The sequence below is a fragment of the Empidonax traillii genome, unplaced genomic scaffold, assembly GCF_003031625.1.
Source record: "Empidonax traillii isolate 1590-97213 ecotype Southwest subspecies unplaced genomic scaffold, ASM303162v1 scaffold215:size2007263, whole genome shotgun sequence".
Taxonomy (NCBI): domain Eukaryota; kingdom Metazoa; phylum Chordata; class Aves; order Passeriformes; family Tyrannidae; genus Empidonax; species Empidonax traillii.
This window is the reverse complement of record NW_020955408.1, coordinates 628,129-649,730: the sequence shown is the minus strand read 5'-3', so window position 1 is coordinate 649,730 and position 21,602 is coordinate 628,129. Positions and strand designations below refer to the sequence as shown.

The 21,602-nt window shown below is 41.6% G+C and overlaps 1 protein-coding gene across 6 annotated transcripts in view; it reads right to left on the bottom strand.

Moving 5' to 3' along the window:
- KCTD1 (potassium channel tetramerization domain containing 1) overlaps nucleotides 1-21,602 on the bottom strand; it is a 101,743-nt gene that overhangs the window by 22,322 nt on the left and 57,819 nt on the right. For 3 of the 6 annotated variants that reach the window (XM_027887561.1, XM_027887556.1, XM_027887555.1), the window contains exon 2: nucleotides 11,775-11,953. In XM_027887561.1, coding sequence (XP_027743362.1) covers nucleotides 11,775-11,938 — 164 coding nt within the window. In that variant the 5' untranslated portion in view covers nucleotides 11,939-11,953. Of the gene's footprint in view, nucleotides 1-11,774; nucleotides 11,954-12,408; nucleotides 12,675-17,405; nucleotides 17,569-18,353; nucleotides 20,016-21,602 lie in introns of those variants that run through there. The other 3 variants (XM_027887560.1, XM_027887559.1, XM_027887558.1) reach the window with 3 other exon arrangements.

Here is a 21,602-nt window from a genome sequence, read left to right as displayed (position 1 = left end):
CTCTGTGGCAGCACGATGCAGCCAGCAAGACTCCCTATAGTGTTACTGCAGTGGAGCTTACAGCAGGGGTATGGCACACCACTTCCATCAGGTTTTGGAAGGCCAGGGGGAACATTAACTTTCGGAGCTTATTCACAGGAGAAGCTAGTAAAGCAAATCTTAATACTCTACAAAGGATAAGGACATTGTTTTTGAGGAGATTAGGAAGACATGAGAAAAGCATATCTAAAAGTCAGTAACTGGCATATCAGGAGCCAATCACGATGGGCAGCAAAATATTTGGAAAAAAAATAAGATGAACATAAATAAAGTCTACATGTTTGAAAAGTACACATGATAGCTGTTTGCTTTTCATATGCTTGATGACAACTTCAGTCCTATGCAGCTGTAGCCACAGCACTTGGGAAAAAACCAAATATTCTCATTGTTCCAAACAGAACGTGAACAGTTTCATGTGACAAGCTCCAAGTATATAAAAAAAAAAAATTTAAAACTCCCACATCATACTGCTAGTAAACTAGAATTTCATAGCAAAAGTGAATAAACAATAGCTTTTGAGGCTGGAGAAATTACCATCATGGTGTTATCTAATCTCTCCCCAGAAGTCAAGAATTATGACTAAACCCTTCCAACACAGATATAGCCTGAAATTCTGTGTCAGAAGTATGACCAATTGCATTTGGCAATCCTGAGCCAAGAGAGAGGCTGACTATAATTGGATGAATATTTGAAGTGCTTCATTATTTATGTAGGAAGGCTAGTTAAAAAGTGTTTTGTAGTCCCAAGACACTGGAGGGTGTGTGTTATTGGGTAATAACCAATTAGGAATGTTGACAGCACTCTGCCTTTAGGATCATCCTGGCCAACAAAGCACCTGGGTGTATGCTGTTGTGCAAAGGCACACACCCACTGCCTACTGCTCAGTTTATTTAAGCAAGGTTTTCACCAAAGGAAATAGAGGACACACCAAAGGATGTGCATTTGACAGCTCAGTTACATTCAGAAATATTGCTTCTTCATTGTTCCCGTTCTCTTCCAAAAATGCATATTTTTCAATAGCCCTTCTGAATTATTGATGGTACTGGTTAATGAAAACAAATCCAACTTCTTCTGTTTTACTGCCTATAATCAACACGGAGCAACATCCTTACTATTTGTAGTTAGGAAACACCAACAGCAAAAGATTAGCTCCTAACTCTGGTAAAAAACTCCACTGTGCCATTAAATAAATACTGCAAACTCAGAACAGGAGAAATCAATGATTTTTCTTTCATGCTAGTCTAAAAAAAAACATATGAATCATTAGTATAGGCATACAAAAGATTTAAAAAGCATTTAAAAATCAGTAATTCTGACACTTGCTCACATGAACTAGAAATTCAACACCAATTCAGCTCATTGGTTCAACCCCTTCACTATCTCCCACAGCAAGGGCAGAGTGTACTGATGGTACAAACACCGATTTTTATTTCCTCCTTTATTTTCTTTATCATTGTAATGAAAAGGAAAAAATCTGCAAATTTGTATTCTGATGGGAAGCAAAGCAATTATTCTACGAGATGCCCAACAGGACCTACGTACCTACAAAAGAAACATTCAAAACTTTTCCTGAATGATATCGTTGTTTCCAACATGCAAAATTCAATATGTCATAAGGAAGAACATATCAGTTTTTCTGCAGCTCTCATTTTCTGGCTTGTATCATATTTAGCCTGTCCTGTGGCACTGAGAGCACTGCAGCATTTTCTCTGAAATCCCCCCAAACACCACCTCAGCCTCCCCCCCATGTATCACCAAGACGATGATGTTTTGATGAAGTATCATGCACGGGCCCTCGAGATAATGGATTCAATGGGATACACTTAAAAGATCATTTTTCTCTTTTGTATTGACTGCTTGCACTGCTCTAAGACAGGAAGGGCTTTCATTTTTTATGTAAGCTGCAAGACCCCCAGGGCCCTCTAAACTGTTTAAAAGGGATCAATTTTCAGATGGGTAGAAGGGGCCCGGCAGACTGTCACGGTTTGGAACGCCTTCTTCCTCTCGCATCACTGACGAGTTCGGGTGAACCTAAAAACCAGCTCCCAGCTGAGCCTCTCCCTGGCATGGCAGCACTTCCTACTGTTCAGGATTTGTGGTTAGCATTCGAACAGAACCATGATTTACAGTATTCATACAGGGAACAAATTAAGAAAAAAAAGTTTTGCAGAAACAAAATAATCACTACGGCTGATGGAGATAAACAGCAATAGAGCTGCTAAGCAAAGCAGTCCTTGGCACTGGTGTAGTGGCAGGAAACCATTACCCCGTGACACAAGTTTAACGCACTGACATTGCTGCAATTACATCCAGGCAACCTAACAAAACAAATTTATTGTATGGCACAAAATATTTCCAATTCAACATTGCAACATTTATTTTTTAATTACAGCACAAAGAACAACTTTTGGGGTGTGGAAGGACATAATCCATCATTTGCTCTGAAGTGACACACTTATGGCAAATGCTGTATATTATAACTTTCTATGCCACAATAAGCAACTACAAGCAATTTCTTAGGCAAGGAATGCAAAGGTTTTGGGTGTGGACCTGGGAGATGCTGCTTATCCCTCCATCTCCCTCTGTGTCAGCAGGAGCCAAAGGCAAGCCACATGTTGCTGCACTGAGACTTCAATCACTCCTCCTGTTTCACACGTGTGTCACACAGCTTGTGACAGCTCTCTACCTGCAACGTGTCTCATATGAAAAGAGCTTTTACCATTCAAATACGGTCTGTGTGAGAACACAGACACAATTTTTAATTAAAAGGAATGGGATTTTAACAGGTCACTTAAAGAACAATTATGTCTTCCATTTGATTGACAGGCATGTCACATTTTACCATGAAAATCCCACTGGGGTCTAGGAGGTAGAATTAATCTTTATCTTTACAAATTGTTGAACTACTGAAGTATGCCCCCTTGCATTTAACACTGCGTTGCTCAACCATCTCATCCTATGAGCAAAACCCTTGCATCTCTGTATTACTCTCCCCTTTTACCTCTCTTAATCCTTTGCAAACAGAAAGTTTTTGATTCACAGAAACTGAATTGCCAGTGTTGCTCTCCTTCATCAAGTGCCTGTTCTGCAAACCGCAGCAGTGTGTAAAAACATAAAAGATAGGTCTCCAGTAATTAGCTTGGGTACCAGACACAGCACAGCTGAGTTTGCTGGAAGCAGGATAAACGAGTCCAGGTGGAAAGACGCACTATATTGCTTTGAGCACCTGAGCTGGCCCAAGTGTCTACGCACATGGGGCTGCACGGTGGAAGGACTGGGTAGGAAAGTGACTGCAAGCCCATTCCTTTCCTAAAGGCAGTCTTTCCCCTTCAAAGCAGTCTACGAGTAGCAGCTACAAGCTCAGCTTAAATGCTTTCAAACTGTTGCAAAAGCCCATTGGTTCTCTCAAGCAGGCAGAAAGTTCCCTGAAAGTGCCTAGAAAATTGTCCAGATGAGGTGCAGAGACAGCTGTGCTGGATGAGTCCTACAGACCCAAGCTAATGTACACATCAGGGGTAGAAACAATTTATTTGATTACTGATTCAAAAACTCAGTGAAAGAACAGATCAATATCAGTGAGTCTCAGAGAATCCTTTCAGCTGATGTCACCAAGAGCGAAAGCATCACCTGAGATAGCTATAAAATATGCTGGGTGCTCACCTACTCAAAGAAAGCTCACCATTAACAGGAGCCAGAAAACCAAGAGTGTGCATGGAGAAAAGGACAGGCAAGCAAGCAATATGCTTTGATTTGGTCAGGTAAAGATCACTTGTGACCTTTGTGAGCTCTGGCCCTTTTCAACAGAGAGAAAAGAATCTAGGTGAAAAAGAAATGAAGACAAAGCAGTGAGGGAATTTAGATGACAGAAGTAGGGCCGATGCTCAGAGCAGAACGGGGACAGAAAAAAAGATCCTGAAAGGCAAGAGTCAAAGAGACAGTGACATCTTGAGAATTGTAGACTAAAGGGAAAGAAAAATTGAGAATAGAAGACAAAAGGAGAAATAAATCTTGCCAGATGACACTTGTCTGGTTATGACATTTGAATAAACTGCAGACTGGTGAAGTTTGAGGAAAAGTTCACATAACAGGAACCGGTGACACTCCTCTGGCCAACATAGCATTTGTGTCTTATTTGCATTAAAATGACTGCAGATAACTGTTGGGTCCTAACCAGTTTTCACCATTTTGTATGCAACCTTTGCAAATACATCCCCAAATTGCAAGCACACTTGTATACATGAAACCCAGCCAGCAGGTTGATCATTACCAGAAAGAAGTAAGCCAGAAGCTGGAATCTGTATCCTAAAGCTTCAAACACACCCAAGAAGTGGACGGGTGTTGACGGTAAAACTGGAAGCCAAATGTTTGCTTCTGCAATTACGTATGTACTAGATGCCAATTTGCTTAGCAACTACATTGCAATTTATGAAAGACCAATGGAGTACAAACAGTTTATGTGGGAGCAGAATGAGAACCTTGTGCTGACACACAGAGGTTCATGAGTGCAAGGAGTAAGTAAAGCAAAAGGCAAAGCAAACCACTGAACCTCATGACTATGGTTAAACACAGGCCCTACCAGAAATGACCAATAAGCAGAATATTTCAGTGCCACCTCAGTTTCTAATAGGCTTTTGCCCATAGACCCACAGCCTCAGCACTTCGTTTTATCTTCCCAACTATTTTCTTGGTCAGGCTGAGTGAGAAATACTGCTTGGGGGCCTTCAGCCTAGTTTATGAAGCCATGCTACTGTCTAGAAATGTGCAAGCATTGTAACAAACTGCTTCTCATCCACAAATTTCTATCCACCAAGCTGGCATCAAGCAGCCTTTGCAATGAAAGGATTTCTCAAAACACAGACCTTTAAACTAGTTCTTGACAACCTCCCCTCCCCTCTGCCTGAGTCACAGGTTGATCCAACCCATACAAATATCAGCCAACTCGCAAATGAACGTATATACTGGCGATATGGATTTTCTTCTTTCCCCTCAAGAAAAATGTTTGTTATTTCTGAGGATTACTAGCCTCAGAAATAAGGAGAGGAAGCCTTCAACTTTCCAACACACTTGAATGTAGGCATGTATTCCTCTGAACATTTCCATATAAACTGTTGTAGCCAGGTAGCCATAGATAAGCATGGTCTGAACCCCTGTTATATTAAGTCTGCAAATCTAATTTCTCTGGGTCTTCTTCCATGCAAAGAATGCCCTAACAATTCACTATCTTGATTTTGCTGTAATTTTACACATTTGAGTGCAAAAGCATCAAACAAACCACTACTTTTTATCCTCCAAATAAATAATAAATAAACCTACTTTTACTGGCATTTAGAGCAGGAAGACAGACATCAACTCCATGGTCCCTTTCAGTGATGACTCACCACTAGTTACTGATCACGAGATGTGAGGACCTGCTAATCTGATGGTGCTATTTCTTTCACTAGTCACCAGCCACGACAACAGCAGCAACTTGCTGACCTTGCAAGTTAGACATATTACAGGACTACAATTTGGAAAACATTTACTTCTACTGAGGTGACAGTGATGACTGACCTGTGGTGATCGTTAATTGAGGCAAAATTAGGTAAATATATATCCGAAGTTCAATACACATACCTAGAGCTACAATTAATCTTGGTTCAGCCAGGACCAGAAAATATCGCTCTAAGCTCTTTATTGACAGATGTATGTTACAAAAAAATGTCTCTTTACAGTATCAGTTGTGTAAATTCTCTGAATTTCTGGAAATAGGCATGAATTATAGTATCGTTCACAGTTCTGTTTCTATCTTCAAGTTTCTATACATGGTTACACCAACCAAAAAAACTGTACTGCCTAACTGTATTGAGTCGGGTCCTCATGAATCAATATTTCAGTTTTTTACTAATACATGTTACTGATGATACCAACATCATAAACTATTTCTATCTCAGTTACTGGCATCTATAATTATTTATGTTTAGAGACAGTAATCTTTCACACTTTCAGTCATCATCCCAAAGCACTTTACAACTTGCTTTTATGTTAACGTTGGCAGGAAGCAGCTGAAGCTCAAAGTTGAATCAGTTATCATGGGTCACAGAACAGATCAGCAAGAGTCAATGGATTTCCCTATCCCAAGTCCTCCCTTTCCCTTGCCACAAGACCAGCAGTGATCAAATGATGAAACACAAAAGGTGAATAGTAAGATGAGTAAGACAGGATAGGTAATGAAGACTGAAATGAGCCTCTGCCAACTTCTTCTGCCTATTTCCCTCCTGCCAGGAACGTTACAAAATATTAAAAAGCTGCGACCTGGACCATTCATGCTAATACAGCAGACAGAGCTGGTGTACAGCAATACTGAAAACTCTCATGGAAGCTTTCTCTTTACAACTTGCAATGCGGTATTTGTTGTCAAAAAGTGCAAGCCTACTGTAGTCTAGCTCCTGCAGTATCATATTGATTTAAGTATTACCACCTTATCAGACTTTGATGTCGCTACTCTAGAAAGGTCACCAAATACCTTAACAGATAGAGATGTACCTCTCAGGAAGATGAATCCAAATATGGAGAGTGGAAATAAAGACATAGCAACACTCACTCTCTCGATTTTCCTTTAAAAAAAAATCCCCAAATGTTCATTAAGAAGTTAGAAAATTTTGAATTTATTCCTTCAAGTCATTAGCATAACTTACAGCAATTTGAGAGTTACTATTCAAGGTGAGTAGGAAAGTTGTGACAGGGCTGCTTTCATGGAGGCATTACAGAAGGAACCCCATGCAACGTGTAGACCACCCTTACAGAAGCACATCTCCTACAGAGACAGAAGTGTCCAGCATGGCGTTGCAATCTCCAGAAGTTTGAATTAAGGGTCATGCCAGTGTCTTGTTTTGGAACTGGGGACAGTCTACGGACAATAGAAACTGGAACTCTGAAACAGGCAGGCAGTGCTAGCCTGCCTGATTCATAGTATGTCCTTGAAAGTCTACCCGCACAACCTATGAAGGATAAGTCTTGCTTGCAAACTGTCAAAGGCCAAGGACAGTCTGGGCATTCTCCTAAGTAATTCTGTGCTCTTGATGCAAAAGAAACTCTTCCCAATAAAAAAAAATGCCAGTGTCCTAACTAGATCCAAGTGTGTGAAATTTAATTTCCCTGAGGGCTGAGAGTAAAGATTGGGTAAGAAAACTGGGACACGAATGGATTGGTTCATATGAAAACCTGAAATAGCCCTGGGCAGAAATTTGGAAGTATTGTGAAATACTGTATAAGAAGAATCCATCTTCATATGCAGGGAGTAACTCTAGATGGGAGTTGTAGTAACACAAGCAGATACCCCAAAAAGTTCTACAAAGAAATATATACAATGTTTTAAATGGGAATATAGGATGTAGCAATCCAATGCCGTGGTGTTGTGCAAATATTTGTACCAGATGACTTGAACAGAACTAATTAAAAGTTCAGATGCTTTGAACACATGAGATAGACAACACTGCTGATATTGCTGATATCAGAGATATCAGACAGCTGATGCTCATATGATCAAAGTTAAACATCTTCCCATTTAGTTCTGATAGTCAGTTGAGGTTGTCACAGCCAGATACACAACAACTTCTGGTAGATGCGATACAGACAGCATTAAGGCTGCAAGAGGTAGGAATGCCAACTCCAAGCAAAGGGTTCAATCCTACTGCAAGGTGATAATGCACTGGAAGGAAAGTAGGCTGATCAGGTTTAAGTATCAGAACTAACAGGCCAGTGCTTCCTCTTCTCATGATCATAAATCCTAACACCTCAACCTGTTTTCATCAGACTGGTGATGATAGGGAACAATGGGATGGTATGCATGTGCCTCAGCTCTCAGGGGAGAAAGGCTCCTTTAGCAGACCCTCATCTTGGATCCATCTTCCCTGGAATAATTTTTTTTTTCTGGGTAGTAGAAAATAAAGGTTTTTTTTTTTTAGAAAAAACCCATTCATTTGCAAAAACCAAGTAATTAACAAAAAAAAATAGTGCACCCAAATCTTTAACAGATAACTCTGTGTGTTGCCAAATATCAACCTGAAGATCTGGTAACTTAAAGTAAACCAAAGGCTGTTGAGAAGAAGAAGGCATGACCCAGAACAAATTCCAGAACTGTAATATTCCTCATAGAATACAAACACTTCGTTTGGTCTGTTCACACTGACACAACATATGAACAACTATCAGTCAGTAGCTCACAAGAGAAGGAACAATGTATATGGGCAAATATACCAAGGTCTACAATCTTGGTGGAGAGACCTGCATAAAAGGACACTTGCCCCCTCCTCAGGCATTCAGAGAAAATGTCTATTTATTTCAGCAGACTGGCCTTACATTAGGTCTTCCTGGTAGATATATTGATTCAAACTGCCTCTTCTTGAAGCCTAAGTCTGGCAAATTTTATTATGCAGCTGGATGAGATAATGTCTGAGGCATGGTCTCACCGGTGTCTTGGGAGAACCTGCAGCCTGTTGATGAGATAAAGTATTCATATGGGATTTTCCTTGTGAAAACAGTAGGTTCTCCTCGGTACAGAATGTAACTGGTCTCTTTTAAATGACATGCTACTGTATTTTAAATTATTTTGAGGGGTTTTTTAAGCATTACTCCAGGTTCAGAATTTAAAATTCTAGGAATACTCAAAACAAGATAAGCTGCTTGTCTGCTGGATTGCTTCACTGTGTCAGCCTTTGGCCAAAGCACTGATAGCCTGGGTTCTTCAGTCACAAAAGCACTTGAGAGAAGTCCACAATGGTCATTCCACAGCAAAGGGCAGGGATGCAGCAGCAGTGGCAAGGCACTTTTACAGTCACACAAGGGTTTCTTTGGAGTAATGAACAGATACCTGTCAGTAGGTATTTTGCATATCAAGGCACAAACTAGGTTGAGGGATCTAACAGAAAAAATTATGGAAAGTGAGCCCTGCGAGCTACAAGTCTTTACCTTTGGTAACGTAAAGAGTTCCTTTGGTAAGGTAACGTTACTCATTTAAGGAACTCTTTTTTTAAAGTAATGTTTCCAATTTCCATCTACCACCCAGGAAGGAGAAAATAGAGAGGTACAAGATGTGAGCCCAAAGGAGAAAGAAGAGTATACTTGCTCCAAAGCAGAGACTGCTCTGTCAGAAAAGGTCTTCACAATAGCAAGTCACAGTGACTCCAAAGCTGCTGTTTTGGATATCACCCCTTTCAATCTCACAAAGAAAGATGACTCTGGTACCTGGCCCACAGATGAAAGGTTCACTTTAGGCTTCTGGCCCCTTAGACTACATGTAATACGAGTTAGAAACCTAACGACTTTCATGTCTCAACCTGTTAGATGCTGGAGCCTGCAACCTATGCCTTGACTCATCCCCGGAGCAGAGCTCTTTCAGGTAAGATAATCAAGACCTTATTTTTCACAGGCAATACTTCATATGGCAGTAAGTCTCAGGAGGTTCCAACTAGTCCAAAAATATCTATGAGGCCTTGCTTTAGTTTAGGTATCATTCACACATGTAATATTGGCAGAAAAAGAAACATATAAACGATGTTGACCAAAACCTTGTGTTAACTTTGTATAACAAGAGTTAGACTCTAGATACAAACTGACCAGGTCAGGCTCCAAGAAACAACTTGTATTCATGTACAATTACTGGATAATTCTTACCTAGCGCTCACTACATATAAATATGTGTGTGTGTGTGTGTGTATATATATATATACACATATATATATACACACACACACATATTTATATATAGCGAGCGCAAGGTAAAATTATATATATATATATATATATATATATATATACACACACACACACACACACATATATACCCCTCATCCCAATCCTCCACTGGAAAAAATCTTTATGGTAAAATCTCACAGACAAACTCCAAACAGCTATATCATGATTTTTGGCATATTGCTTCTTGCCATTGTCTTGACATTCAAACGAGTTTAATAATTGCTCTTTTGAAGCTGTAATGTAAAAAAAAAACAACTCTCAAGTTCTGGAATTGGCTGGGAATTCCAGGTTCTAACAGCTACACTGGAAATATTCACTCATCAAGAGGTTCAAAAGACACTGTCAGAACTGAAACACAAACACATGTCAGAACGACTTGAAACAGAATGACTATAACTCAAAGTTTGGGTTTTCTTTAAATTATGTTTGAAGAGCTTTAAAATGTTTAATTTATTAAACTGGCTTTGATACTACAGGCATAGCTTTCACTTTCAAGTGCTACAATGGCTCAATGGAACACAGAATACATTAAGCTTAAATTCCACTGCCACCATACACACTTATAAAAGACATTTTAGTGTTTCTTCACTTTAAGTAATATACCGTTTCTGTGAATTTGACATGCAAACAGAAGCAGAAGCCTCTCATACTGCACAGACAACACTGTCAGACACCATCACTGCTGAAATTACCAAAAAACCCACTAAGTAATCACAACTACTAGTAGCTGAGCACAAGGAGCTCCTAAAAAAATTCCCCAAAAATGACAGATTTGGTTTTCGAAGAACAGTTCAAGTTTGTCCACACATTGCTTCAATCTCTCCTGGTAAATCCGGGCTTTGGCATGGCTTCTCTTCCCTCTGTCTGGCCTTCCTTGAGGAGGCTGTCATAAGAAAGGCCATGTGCTCAGCTGTTTCTCTTCCATATACATGTATTTACTGTTCTTTTCCTCTAGTCTTGTCAGCTCCTAGTGTCTACCAGGAGCACTACTTCAGTCCACCTAATACTACGAGCTGAGGCTGCAGAGGCAGTAATACCACTCAAACCCAGGCTTTGAACAAAATCACATCCCATGAAGCTTGCTTTGTACCCTTTGGAGAGGCAAATCAGAGCCGCGGGATCAAGAAACTCAAAACCTCCCCCCTGCAATGTTGGAAAGAGCACAAATGTAACACTGCATTCCCTCTAGAGCAGGATTGGGTGGTGAAGGGCAAGGTGTAGACTAATACAGTGGACACAATCAACACCTGCTATCTGATAACCAACTCTTAGAATTACAGCACCACTACAGTGTTTGTCTGCCATCCCCCCATCTAATACCCACACACGCTGTTCAATGCACTGCTGTTTTCTTAAAGATGCACCTTTACTGTACATACACCATTTACTTACACATGCAGCAGCATTCTAACTGCTTAATACCAGCAAGCTTCCAGAGTCACAAATACTTCATTCAAAAGGTACGTGAGAGGTAAGAGCCTAACTATTTGAAAAGTCCCAAGATTGTATAAATGGTATTCAGTTAATACTGTGCTATACTTTATCACATTCAACCTTGTTTTCACCTCAAGTGACACATCAGAGATTACACGTTGACAGTACAGGAGAGCGGTTACTGCTCCAAAAGAAACAAAACAAATACCCCAACACCCCCACCTTTGGGCTTAAAGGCATTATCGCTACAGTTTTTGAATGTAACAAACCACAGAATGGGTATCCTGGCATAAAACCAGAATCCTAGGTAGTAGAAAGTAAGTGCTCTTTACTATCAGCTTTGTTTTAGTACATACACATAGGGATTTGCAGAAATGCCATTTGCTGGAAACACAGCGGAGCAGGGAAAGAAAAGTCAGTCTCTAACCGCCTACGAACAAAGAAAGCTAATTTAATTTTGAAACAAAGGGAACTAAATTCATCATTCTGAGACAATCCCAGGACATCCAAGCATGAAATGGAAGAAAAGGGGTTGCCAAAGACATGCAGAACAAGCTTTTTAAAGTTACCTGGAATCAGGATATTTTGTAAGCGTGGCCAAGCTGCTGGTATACATGTGCCCACCCACATCAATGTGAACTGGTGCGTTGGATTTTGTGAGCTGTGCTGGAGTGGGGATGCCTTGATTGTTCAATGGAGATGCAGGGGATCTAGTGATCAGAGGTCTTGACATATTGGGCCGACTGTCCTGTGAAAAGATAGACCTGGGTTAATGATCTCCTTCAGAACCTCACAGAACCCCACAGTCTCGAATCAATAGCACTGTTTCATAGTCTTAGATTATGACTTTCTCCTCAGTAAAGCACAGAGAAGTACTTGGCAGTTTTTAAAATTAATCTAGTTTTAAGAGTTTTAACTGGCTACACTTTTAGAGAAGTGGGGCAAAATGCACTGATAAAACCCACAAAACAGAATTCACATTCAATAAAACAAGTTTTTCCTGAATACTATTCGTCACAGTCAATCCATACCATCAAAAAAGGTCATTCTCTTTTTTAAGAGTTGATAAAGACACCGATAGAAAGAGCTGCAGACAAAAAGACCAAGAACAGTATTTTCCTTAATTAAGACAACCCCAGGTAGGCTTTCTGTTCCTTCCCAAGCCCTCCGTCACTCTCATACCACCAGAACAGAAATACAAACCCTCAACTCCTCCATCCTGCACACTCTTCTCTCGAATTCCCAATTCACATAGCACGGGAACAGAAGCAGAAACACCTGGACTAGTCAACTGCTCATGGACTGCAGACCACTGGACATCGACAGCCTTTGAGAAAGACATTTTCCATTTAAAAGTTATGCGTATGGCGACAGCTGCCCCCGCGTGCCCCGCATAGGCTGCAGGTCCTGAGCGGCTTCCCCGAGGCCGGCGAGCTCCGAGCGCGGAGCGGGAGCCGATGCTTTGCTGATGAAACCAACTTTTAGTCACAAAGGAAGAAGAGCCGCACCGCCAGCACGGAGCAGCGGCCGCCTGCGCGGCGGGTGGGGCAGGGCAGGGCGGTGAGCTGGAGCCAGGAAGGCAGGCGGCAGGCAAAGTCGGGGATTAAAATAGAAACGCGCTCAAGAGCGGTTTTGAGACAACACCGCTTTCGACTGAAGGGAAGCCCCACACGGGGTGGGATCTTATAGGGATGCCCTGAGAACTAAAAGCCCTTGCAAATGACTAAGTTTTACATTTAAAAGGTAAGCAAAGCAGCGAGAAGTCAGATACACTTCTTCACAAAACTCTCTTTGTTCTTTTCAACGCTGTCTTTTCAGCTGCACAAAGTAATGGATTCCTTGTAAACACCTCCTCAGAGCCACGCAGCAAACCTCGCCAAAGCGGAGCGCTGCCGTGAGAGAGAGAGAGGTGCGGGGCACTCGGACTAGCAAAGTCCGCCGCCGCCGCCGCCAAAAACATCATTTCTCCATTTTTCATGGTTGCTAAAAGACTCCAAACCATAAAGGCAACATGAGCCAGGTAAATGTCTGACTGATATGATTTACAGGCCAACGTTGCACAATAAATCCAAATAATATGTAACAAAAGGCACCTATAAACCACAAGGTACTTAACTAATTTTCTCTCATACACAAAAGCAAGCTAAGGTCTAATACTGATAAAAACGAAGGGAATGAAGAAAAATATCTAGTTTAGATGGTGTGTGGGGGGGAAGGGTTGGGTTTCTTCTGTTTCTTTATAAGCAGAAGTTAATATAAATCTGCAGAAATACCAGGCTTAATCACTACAATTGCTTGAGGAGGTGCCTGCAGCACAAAGAAGACAAGTCCAGACAAAATAAGGTACACACGCTATGCAAAACTAATGTCTGCTACAAATGCTATGTGGTACAACCACCACCCAAGATGCTACTGATCTGCAGTACAGTATTTAATAAAACAATGAAGAAAAAATTAAAAACAACAACTGGAAAGGTGAAAGTAAGAAGGCAGGGACTGATACAAACTGGGGGAGGGGGGGAAGCATGTGTTGGACAATTAGCGGGAGGAAAGCAGCAGGTCTCGGGAACACATTTCAGTGCTTAAAAGCGGACAAACCGTTTGGCAAAGATAAAGATAAAATCACCAACGAAAGCTGAGGCTAAAATGAAAAACAAATTCTGTAACTTGTATGAGACAGACACCACCATCTCCCTTAGTAGGATCCTCTCTAGCAGAAAAAACACAGCTCTCTTGCAATTTAACACACTGCAGCACAACCGAGTCTGTAATAGTTTTTCAATTGGACACATTCTCCTGTATACCCTGCCTGGGGCTGCTCAAGAGAAAATGAACAGATTTGCAGGGTTAATATTGTAGTTAGGCTGGGACCTCATTCAGCATAGCTGCGATAGCACTGGCTGTACAAAGCAGTAGAAGAATGTGTAGTATGAACACCACTGCCAGGATGGGAGATAGGTCGGAGGACTGTGGGCATTTTACAAGGCAAAAAACTCCACAAGACATAAGAAAAGGGAACCAGTTTCCAAACCCAAGTTGGAACCAATCTGCGATTTACACAGTTTGCCTACTAAGATTCCCAAGAAATAAAAATGCTTTGTAATAAAACCTTTTGCTGTCTTCAGCCTCCTCCTTTTCAGCGTTTCCTCTTCAATTTACCTGCATTTATTGAATCTCATGAAACAATGCCCATCTTCTCAATGTTTAGCTATTAAGCACAATAATGTCAAGATTGCTCCAGTCTTAGCTCACGAAGCATATTTCCCTGGATAAAACCAGTTCACTACTGTTTTGAAGACCACTTTGAAATTAGGCAATGGTATTTCTACTGCAGTTGCCCCAGAGAGATTAAACCAAAAACGGGATTCAAAGAACTTTAAAATAAAACATTTTTTTAATGTGCAATATCACAGTCACAGCACAGAAGGTAACCATCCAATGGGTATGGCATTTAACAGACCAGAACTATATAATTACATTAGTTAAAATCACTGTATTAGTTCAGCTATGGAAAGGATAACACAGGGCCAAACAGCCTCTCTGAAGAAAAACATGCCTTGCATGGAATTACTGCAAACATGGAAGTGAACAAGCTTTGGTAAAAAGTGATAATAACAAGGTACTGCTGGTAAATTATTAATCTTCTACCACCTAATGTGACTATAAATATAATTCCTTAGAAAGAACTACAGGAGGAGAGAAGGAAGTCATAGAAACTAAACTCAATGGGATCTAGTAAGCTATCTAGAACCGTTGACAAAAAAAAGATTCAAAAAGCTTTTCAGAACCCTTTATTGGTATCAAGCAGGTGAGACAGAAATGGGTTCAGAGCTCAGCCACAGCCATTCCCACATGGGAGATCCCAGAGGCTGTTGTCTGCCTCAGGAACTGCATCAGCTTTGTTCATGAGTGGGACACAAAGCAGAGCTAGCACCTGCAGTGGCTGGATGGGCAGTGACCTTCCTGACCTGTCAACAGTCTGCTTGTCACTTGATAGCTTTTTTTCTCAAATATTTTAGTATTTATCCTACAAGGAAAAAAAAAATTAAGTAGGAACAGGAAATTGTCAGTTTTACATCAGTTCCTATGAACCAAAATACTTCAAATACCCTGTAAAACATTTATCATTATTTGTATTGAAAGATGACTTCCCCCCCCAACAGCTTCTCATAAAAATTACTTCTCATTTTCACTCAGAATTAATGTATTACTAAAACTGTCTACTCAAAAGGGCCAAAATCTGTGTGCTAGGCAAGTTAAAGGCATATAGGTTGTATAAAACTTTTCAGTTTTGGTTCAGCAATCAGAAACTCTGCTCTATTAGTGCAGTTTGGGGCTCATCCACTTTCTTGATGATATTTGAAGGAGTCTTTCCACAACAAGTAGTTCACAGGCACAGGTCTCTTGAGTATATCTGAACCTGCTTTGCATTTTCTGCTCTAGGCAAGCCCTCTTACAACCTCAACAGAAGCAAAAGCAGCCCTCCCTGAACTACTCCTCCTAGTATTTACTAAAATCTGTATGATTTAGACGGTTTCCTACCAAAGGGGACTGAGGATCATGGAGGAGAACTCTCAGAGCTCTTCTCCCTGTCTGTTTCTTCTATACCATCTTCTCCCCAACTCCATTCAAGACTATTGTTAAAGAATAAGCCTTTACACCTGGGTTGAAAAAACGCAGTAGAGTTGCAAGGCTGAGATGTGCACTCATGCAACTGCTCTACCAAGCAACAATAACATAGGAACCAAGTCAATCTTCTGGTAGCAAGTGGAAGAAATAAGAGATATCCAAAGAATGCGAGTCATCACAGTGTCCTTAGTGTACAAAAATTTAAGAGACAGGAGGCTTCCTCTTCCCCTCAAAATATTAGCACTGTTGTCAGAAGTGTTATTTACACTCTGTGGTTTTGAGTAAAGTCATCCCAGTTCCATTCTTAAGTCTGAAACCTTGACAAAAACCATGCCACTACAAGACAACCAGAGCTCACACACAGAAGGACTGACATTCAAGCACAAATCATCTACTTAAGTCACTGGAAGTGAGGATCATTTCAAGTTGCAGATCAAGACACTGTTGGTTAGGGTTATTATAGCCAACATCTTCCCTGCTGTGAGCCAGCCCAGCTCAGGCAAAAGTATATATGCTTCTCAGTATTACTTATTGGATACTCCCTGTCACAGCCCAAGCAATTATTTCTGCTGAGAAACTCAAATATACGTATTTCAAACTCTCTTGGATTTTTCTGAGAGAAGGTGAGGACAATCTTGTCTTATTGTTTCAAGACGTTAGAAACAATAGCAGTTTATTCTAAAGCATCAGATCAGCCTGTGTTCATTATCCTTTTTTCACAACAGAAAGCCATAAGAGAGATGTTTCTCCTTACAAAAGCTTGGTGCCCAGAACAGCTGGAAAAAGCCATTAGCACATCCCATCAGCCACCTCCAGCAGAAGAGTCAACCCACACACATCCCACCATATGGAGAATGAATCCAAACAGCAAAAAAACTTTAGAAGTTGGTGAGAAATCCCTTTTCCTCTAGAACAAAGCAGAAATCACTCAAGTAGCATGAACACCTATGCACCTGCACTCTGAAATAAACAGTGGGCTGATGCTTGTGGGTGCTTGTGGGATGGGGAAAGCCCAGTTCAAGACCCTCATCCAAACAAGGAACATTAGGACTACTGTCAGATTTGGCTCCTGCACAAGTGTCCCCATTTTGAAGATGCACTTTTTCAAAACAAACATTTCATTAAAGATTAAAAATATAATCATGATCACGTCTCACCACAATGCTTAAACAAGTACCCCCCACTTTTTTCAATTCAGCAAAAACAGTTGCCACAACAAAGAGGCTGGAGAAAGCATTTATTCAACATAAACAATATCAGTACAGTACAAACAGCACTTCTGGAAGGTGTAGCAAGCAGGCAGATATACAGAGACTAGGTGTCCAAGAAGCCCAAGTGCTTGTCCTGCTGGAAGGGGAAACTGCCACCCTGGGCACTTCTTGGTGATGTCCTCACATCATCCTGTCTGGCTATGGCCCTGGTACTCGGCATCCACAGATGACACCAGGTTGTGCTGGCCCCTCAGACAGAGCCCTGCAAGATGGTCAAAGATGACCCCATGCACAACACAGAGCATACAAACTGCATTTTGGTCTCAAGGTGTGCATGCCATCACGGTGCTTTCTCTTCACCTTCATTCTGAAGAGCCCAGAAGCACAAAGAAGTTGCCCAGATCTTTGTCAGAAAGCCTTTACATGTGAGCACATTCACACCTTTTCCTCTGTTTCTTCACCATTACACCAATGGCTGGTAGCTCCCTGGGGACATGGCTGGGCTTTACAGCTGCCACTGGGTCTGCAAAACAAAGAAATAGCACATTTTTTTCCCCAGCAAAAATACGCCGATTGCACCGTCATGTTTTGCCTTTCATCAGTATAATCCGACTGCCCTTTCTCTTGCAGCTGCAAGGTTTAGGATTGCTGAGTCTGAACATTAGGAATTACGTTTATAAGGCAAAAACTCCAGAACAATTTTGTTTGAGTGTCACAGGGAAAATGAGCCCAAAACACAATCTGTTGCAATTCAGTGGCACAGCAAGCCGAGATACCAGGTCCCCTGAGACTCAACAATAGTACTAGAATTAATATTTTAGATCTCTGAAAGAAAAGCCTCATTTTAAACCCCGAATGTCTTTCAACATATGACAGAAGGTCAAATTATCCTATACAAGACAGTCAAATACAATGGAGAGCTTGAGAAGTAGGAAAGTTTTTTGGATATGCTGAGGCACCTAAGGGCAGAAGAAGACCTGCAACTATGCCATGCAGCTGCTCACTCCTCCCACAAGTGCCATGCATGCAGAAATACATACGACAATGCATTTTAGAAAGGTGGATGCCACAAGGCTTCTTGAGAGAGGGGACAGAGATACCCAGAGGGTCCATCATAGGTGACATATAAGGTATAGGTTAGCATGAAACAAAACCTTGGCTGAAATCCTTTCCTGGAGGTGCCAGTAACAGTGTCAGGCTGTTCTCTATATCCTGCAATAGTCCAAATGCAGATCAAGCCCACAAAGTTAATAAATGCACCTCTTGTCACACCAGAGTGTGTACAGCAGTGGTGACTGAAGCACTTACCTGATGGGACAATTTTAATTGGTACATTCTCCTTGTCCCTGAAGCACTGGCTCTGGGGTGGAGTGCTGATCTGGCCCCTCAAGATGGGGGTCCCTTGCTGCACATCCCAAATGCTGGCTGCTCACAACCTTCTCCTCCTTGAGATGCTGGCACTGCTGAGCACACATACTCGCTAGATGCTGCAAGTGCTGGAGAGACTGTGGTTGCATTTCCTTGGTAAAATGAGCCTTGATGGGATTTCAGAGTGGATCGGGACCTAGAATAAATGACACAGGTGCAGAGAACCAAATGCAAGGCAAGGGGCTGAAGGAATCAAGGTATTTGCGCTGGATGGAGAAAGATGCCTGCCTGGAGATGCAGGACAGTAAAAAACCACCACCCTTGGACAAGAGCTTAGAGACACTTTAATTCCAGTGTTCAGTAGCCAAGTTTACGGCACACAGCTAACTTCAGCAGAACAGCTCTAACCAAACCAACAGAAACCAGTCACTGGGACCTTAAGAACAACCTCTAACTGGAGAAAAAGAATTAATGGATGATGGCAGGAGTCAAGTGAAGATCTGTACTTATATCAGTGCAGCAGTAAAGGTGAGTGCAAAAACCTGGAAAAAGTCAAGCTTACAGAGACAGGATGTACCTTCCCAAGCGCTTATAAAAGTTCTCTGAAGATCTCCCTAAGCGTCAAAACTGCAGCCAAAAGTTTAATACCTCCCTTGAGATATATTAGAAGTTTGTATTCTTACTGGAAGATTAACTCAGCCCCTTGTTTGTTTGGGTAAGCAGTGCTGAGGACAGTCCAAATGTTTTCATTTATTATATTCAGGCCCTGCAATAAAGCTCTGTTCTTCTGCAGTGCCTAATTATTTCTTGCTGAGCATCCCTTCTATGCTTGGGTCAAGCAAATCTTAACCCCATAACACAGGCAGGGTCTTTGGAATACATCCAACACAGTGTTCTATTAAAAAAAAAAAAAACAAAAACAAAAAACCACATGTAACTTGGGGGTCCAGCCCAGATTCACTATCCCCAAATACACACACTTCCACAGGCTACTTTTGCTTTCTCAGTGGAAGGAGACAACTTCTACAGCTTTCAGATGTGCTGATTCGATTCTCACTCAGTGAAAGCACCCATTTAATTCACAGGCAAAACCGGATTTGAAAGCTGCTCTCAATTATTGCACAGCACACTACTGCCCACCTAACACTGCATAATCACAGGGTGTTTACCCCAGGATGCAGCAAGCAAAAAGATCTCCTAACCATGCTGGAGGACATGGCGTTTAGATGCAGGAGGATATCGAACCAAAGGTCAACAGACCTGCCGTGATGCTTCTAGTGGTGCCCTATGACAGGAGCAGAACGGATCGCCAGCATTTCAGGACACTCACTCCATCAACAGCTTGTCTGTTCTGCACCCGCTTCTACTCAAATTAGTGAGTTAGGAGTGACCAAACAAAAGCGTAACTCCCCAGCCTGAGCCTTCGCTAACCGGACATGCCCAGTTCAAAGCATTTCATGAGGTGTATAGCAAAAGTGCCTCAGTGACCTTCTCTCAGACTTCTTTATCCTCATATGCAAAAGGGGATCTTGTCAAGTACTGCAGAAACAAACCAGTAAGTTCCAAGAGATCCCTCGGTCTGAGCAGAGAAAGACTGCAATCATTGTGGACACTTAAAAAAACACCCAAACAACCCCCTCCCCCCCCAAAAAAAAAAACCAAAAAACCCCACACCAAACCAAAAATGCTATTACAAGATAAGCAGTCCCTGGGAAAGGCTGGCAGGTCTGAAGAGCCTTTAGCAGCCTGGCAGTCCTGCCCACAACACTACAGCTTGATACAAAAGTCTTTGCTTCTGCTGCCCTGAGGACAGTTTCATTTACTTTCCTTTAAATCTGGAAAATAGGTCGCTTTTCTTCTTCTACTTCTATCAAACCTCGGGTAGCAGAGAAAACATGAATTTACCTGCACTTCATATGAAAACAAGCACAAAAAGGGCAGAGATGACAGACTAGCTCCCCTCCATACAAGGCTTCATTCATTCCAGCAAGCAGCATCCATCCAAATACCTTGGACCATTTCAGTCCTGCTGCAAGAGATGTGGCCCACCAGCATCTTTGCAGATAACATAGTTACATACTCAGGGGCTTCATTCAGAGTCTACACCTCCTCCCTGAACAAAGCAGCCACTCGGTCAGCTCTCCCCAGTCCTTGTGAATAGCCCAGCACAGAGCAGTCAACAGCTCCCATTGCCTCTGTGAGGGATGGAGAATCTCCCAGCTCATCTCCCGCCCCAGCGAAGCCAGGAGTGTGGCAGACACCTCCACTCTGTGCATGTACATGGGGTTTGGACCAGGAACAGACACGTGAAGGAACAGGGGAACACTGGAATCCATCTTCCAACTGCTCCCAGGTAGACTACTTGTAGGTAGAGATATATTAATAATGTAATTTTTAGTCAGACTTCTCACTCAAGTGCAGTTGCCTTTTATCCACTTCTAGCAGGCACTCTACACATATTTTGTAAGGGTTTTTACATAAGAAAAGGACAAGGAAAAAGAAAAAAACCACTCCCTCCTGGGTTTAGAAGGAAAGGACTTCTCTTTGCCAGAATCATGCTGGTTTATTTGAATGTATAGTTAAACAAATCCTTACAAACGGTGTCAAGATTTAAGTGGGAAAGAAACCAACTGGTTACATTCTTTTTGGACCAAGTTTTCAATTTGTCCAATAATCTTCTGGTGAGAAGCAACAGTAGAAAACAACCATTGCTAAAATCTGTTTTGTTTGCAAGGTATGATCCTATCAGCAGTATCTGAATAAAGATTAACGTCTTGAATTGCAGTCATATATGAAGATTTTAAAGACCCATAAAAGGAATAGACTTCAGTGGGATAACTGGAAGATTGTCATGAACTGTCAGAATTTGAGAAACGGCTTTTTCTTCTTTAGATTTGACTCATAAACTGAACAAAAATAAGTCTGTACTGCCTTTTTTGAAGTCAGTTTATACTCCAGTTTGAATAGCACCTGCCCTTGGGTATGTTCCAGAAGAACATCTACCTTTCCACAAAAGGAGGCTAACACCCATTGTAAAACTTCCAGAGGCACATTAGCTGTCTGTTCTCCCCCCAGCAATTTCACCCTTAGATGTAGAAGGAACGCTGCCAGTTACAGCCTGTGCTGAGGAAACATAAGTTATAATTTTACCCTGGGAAAATTGCTGAACTGGGAGCTTCTGGTGTGGCA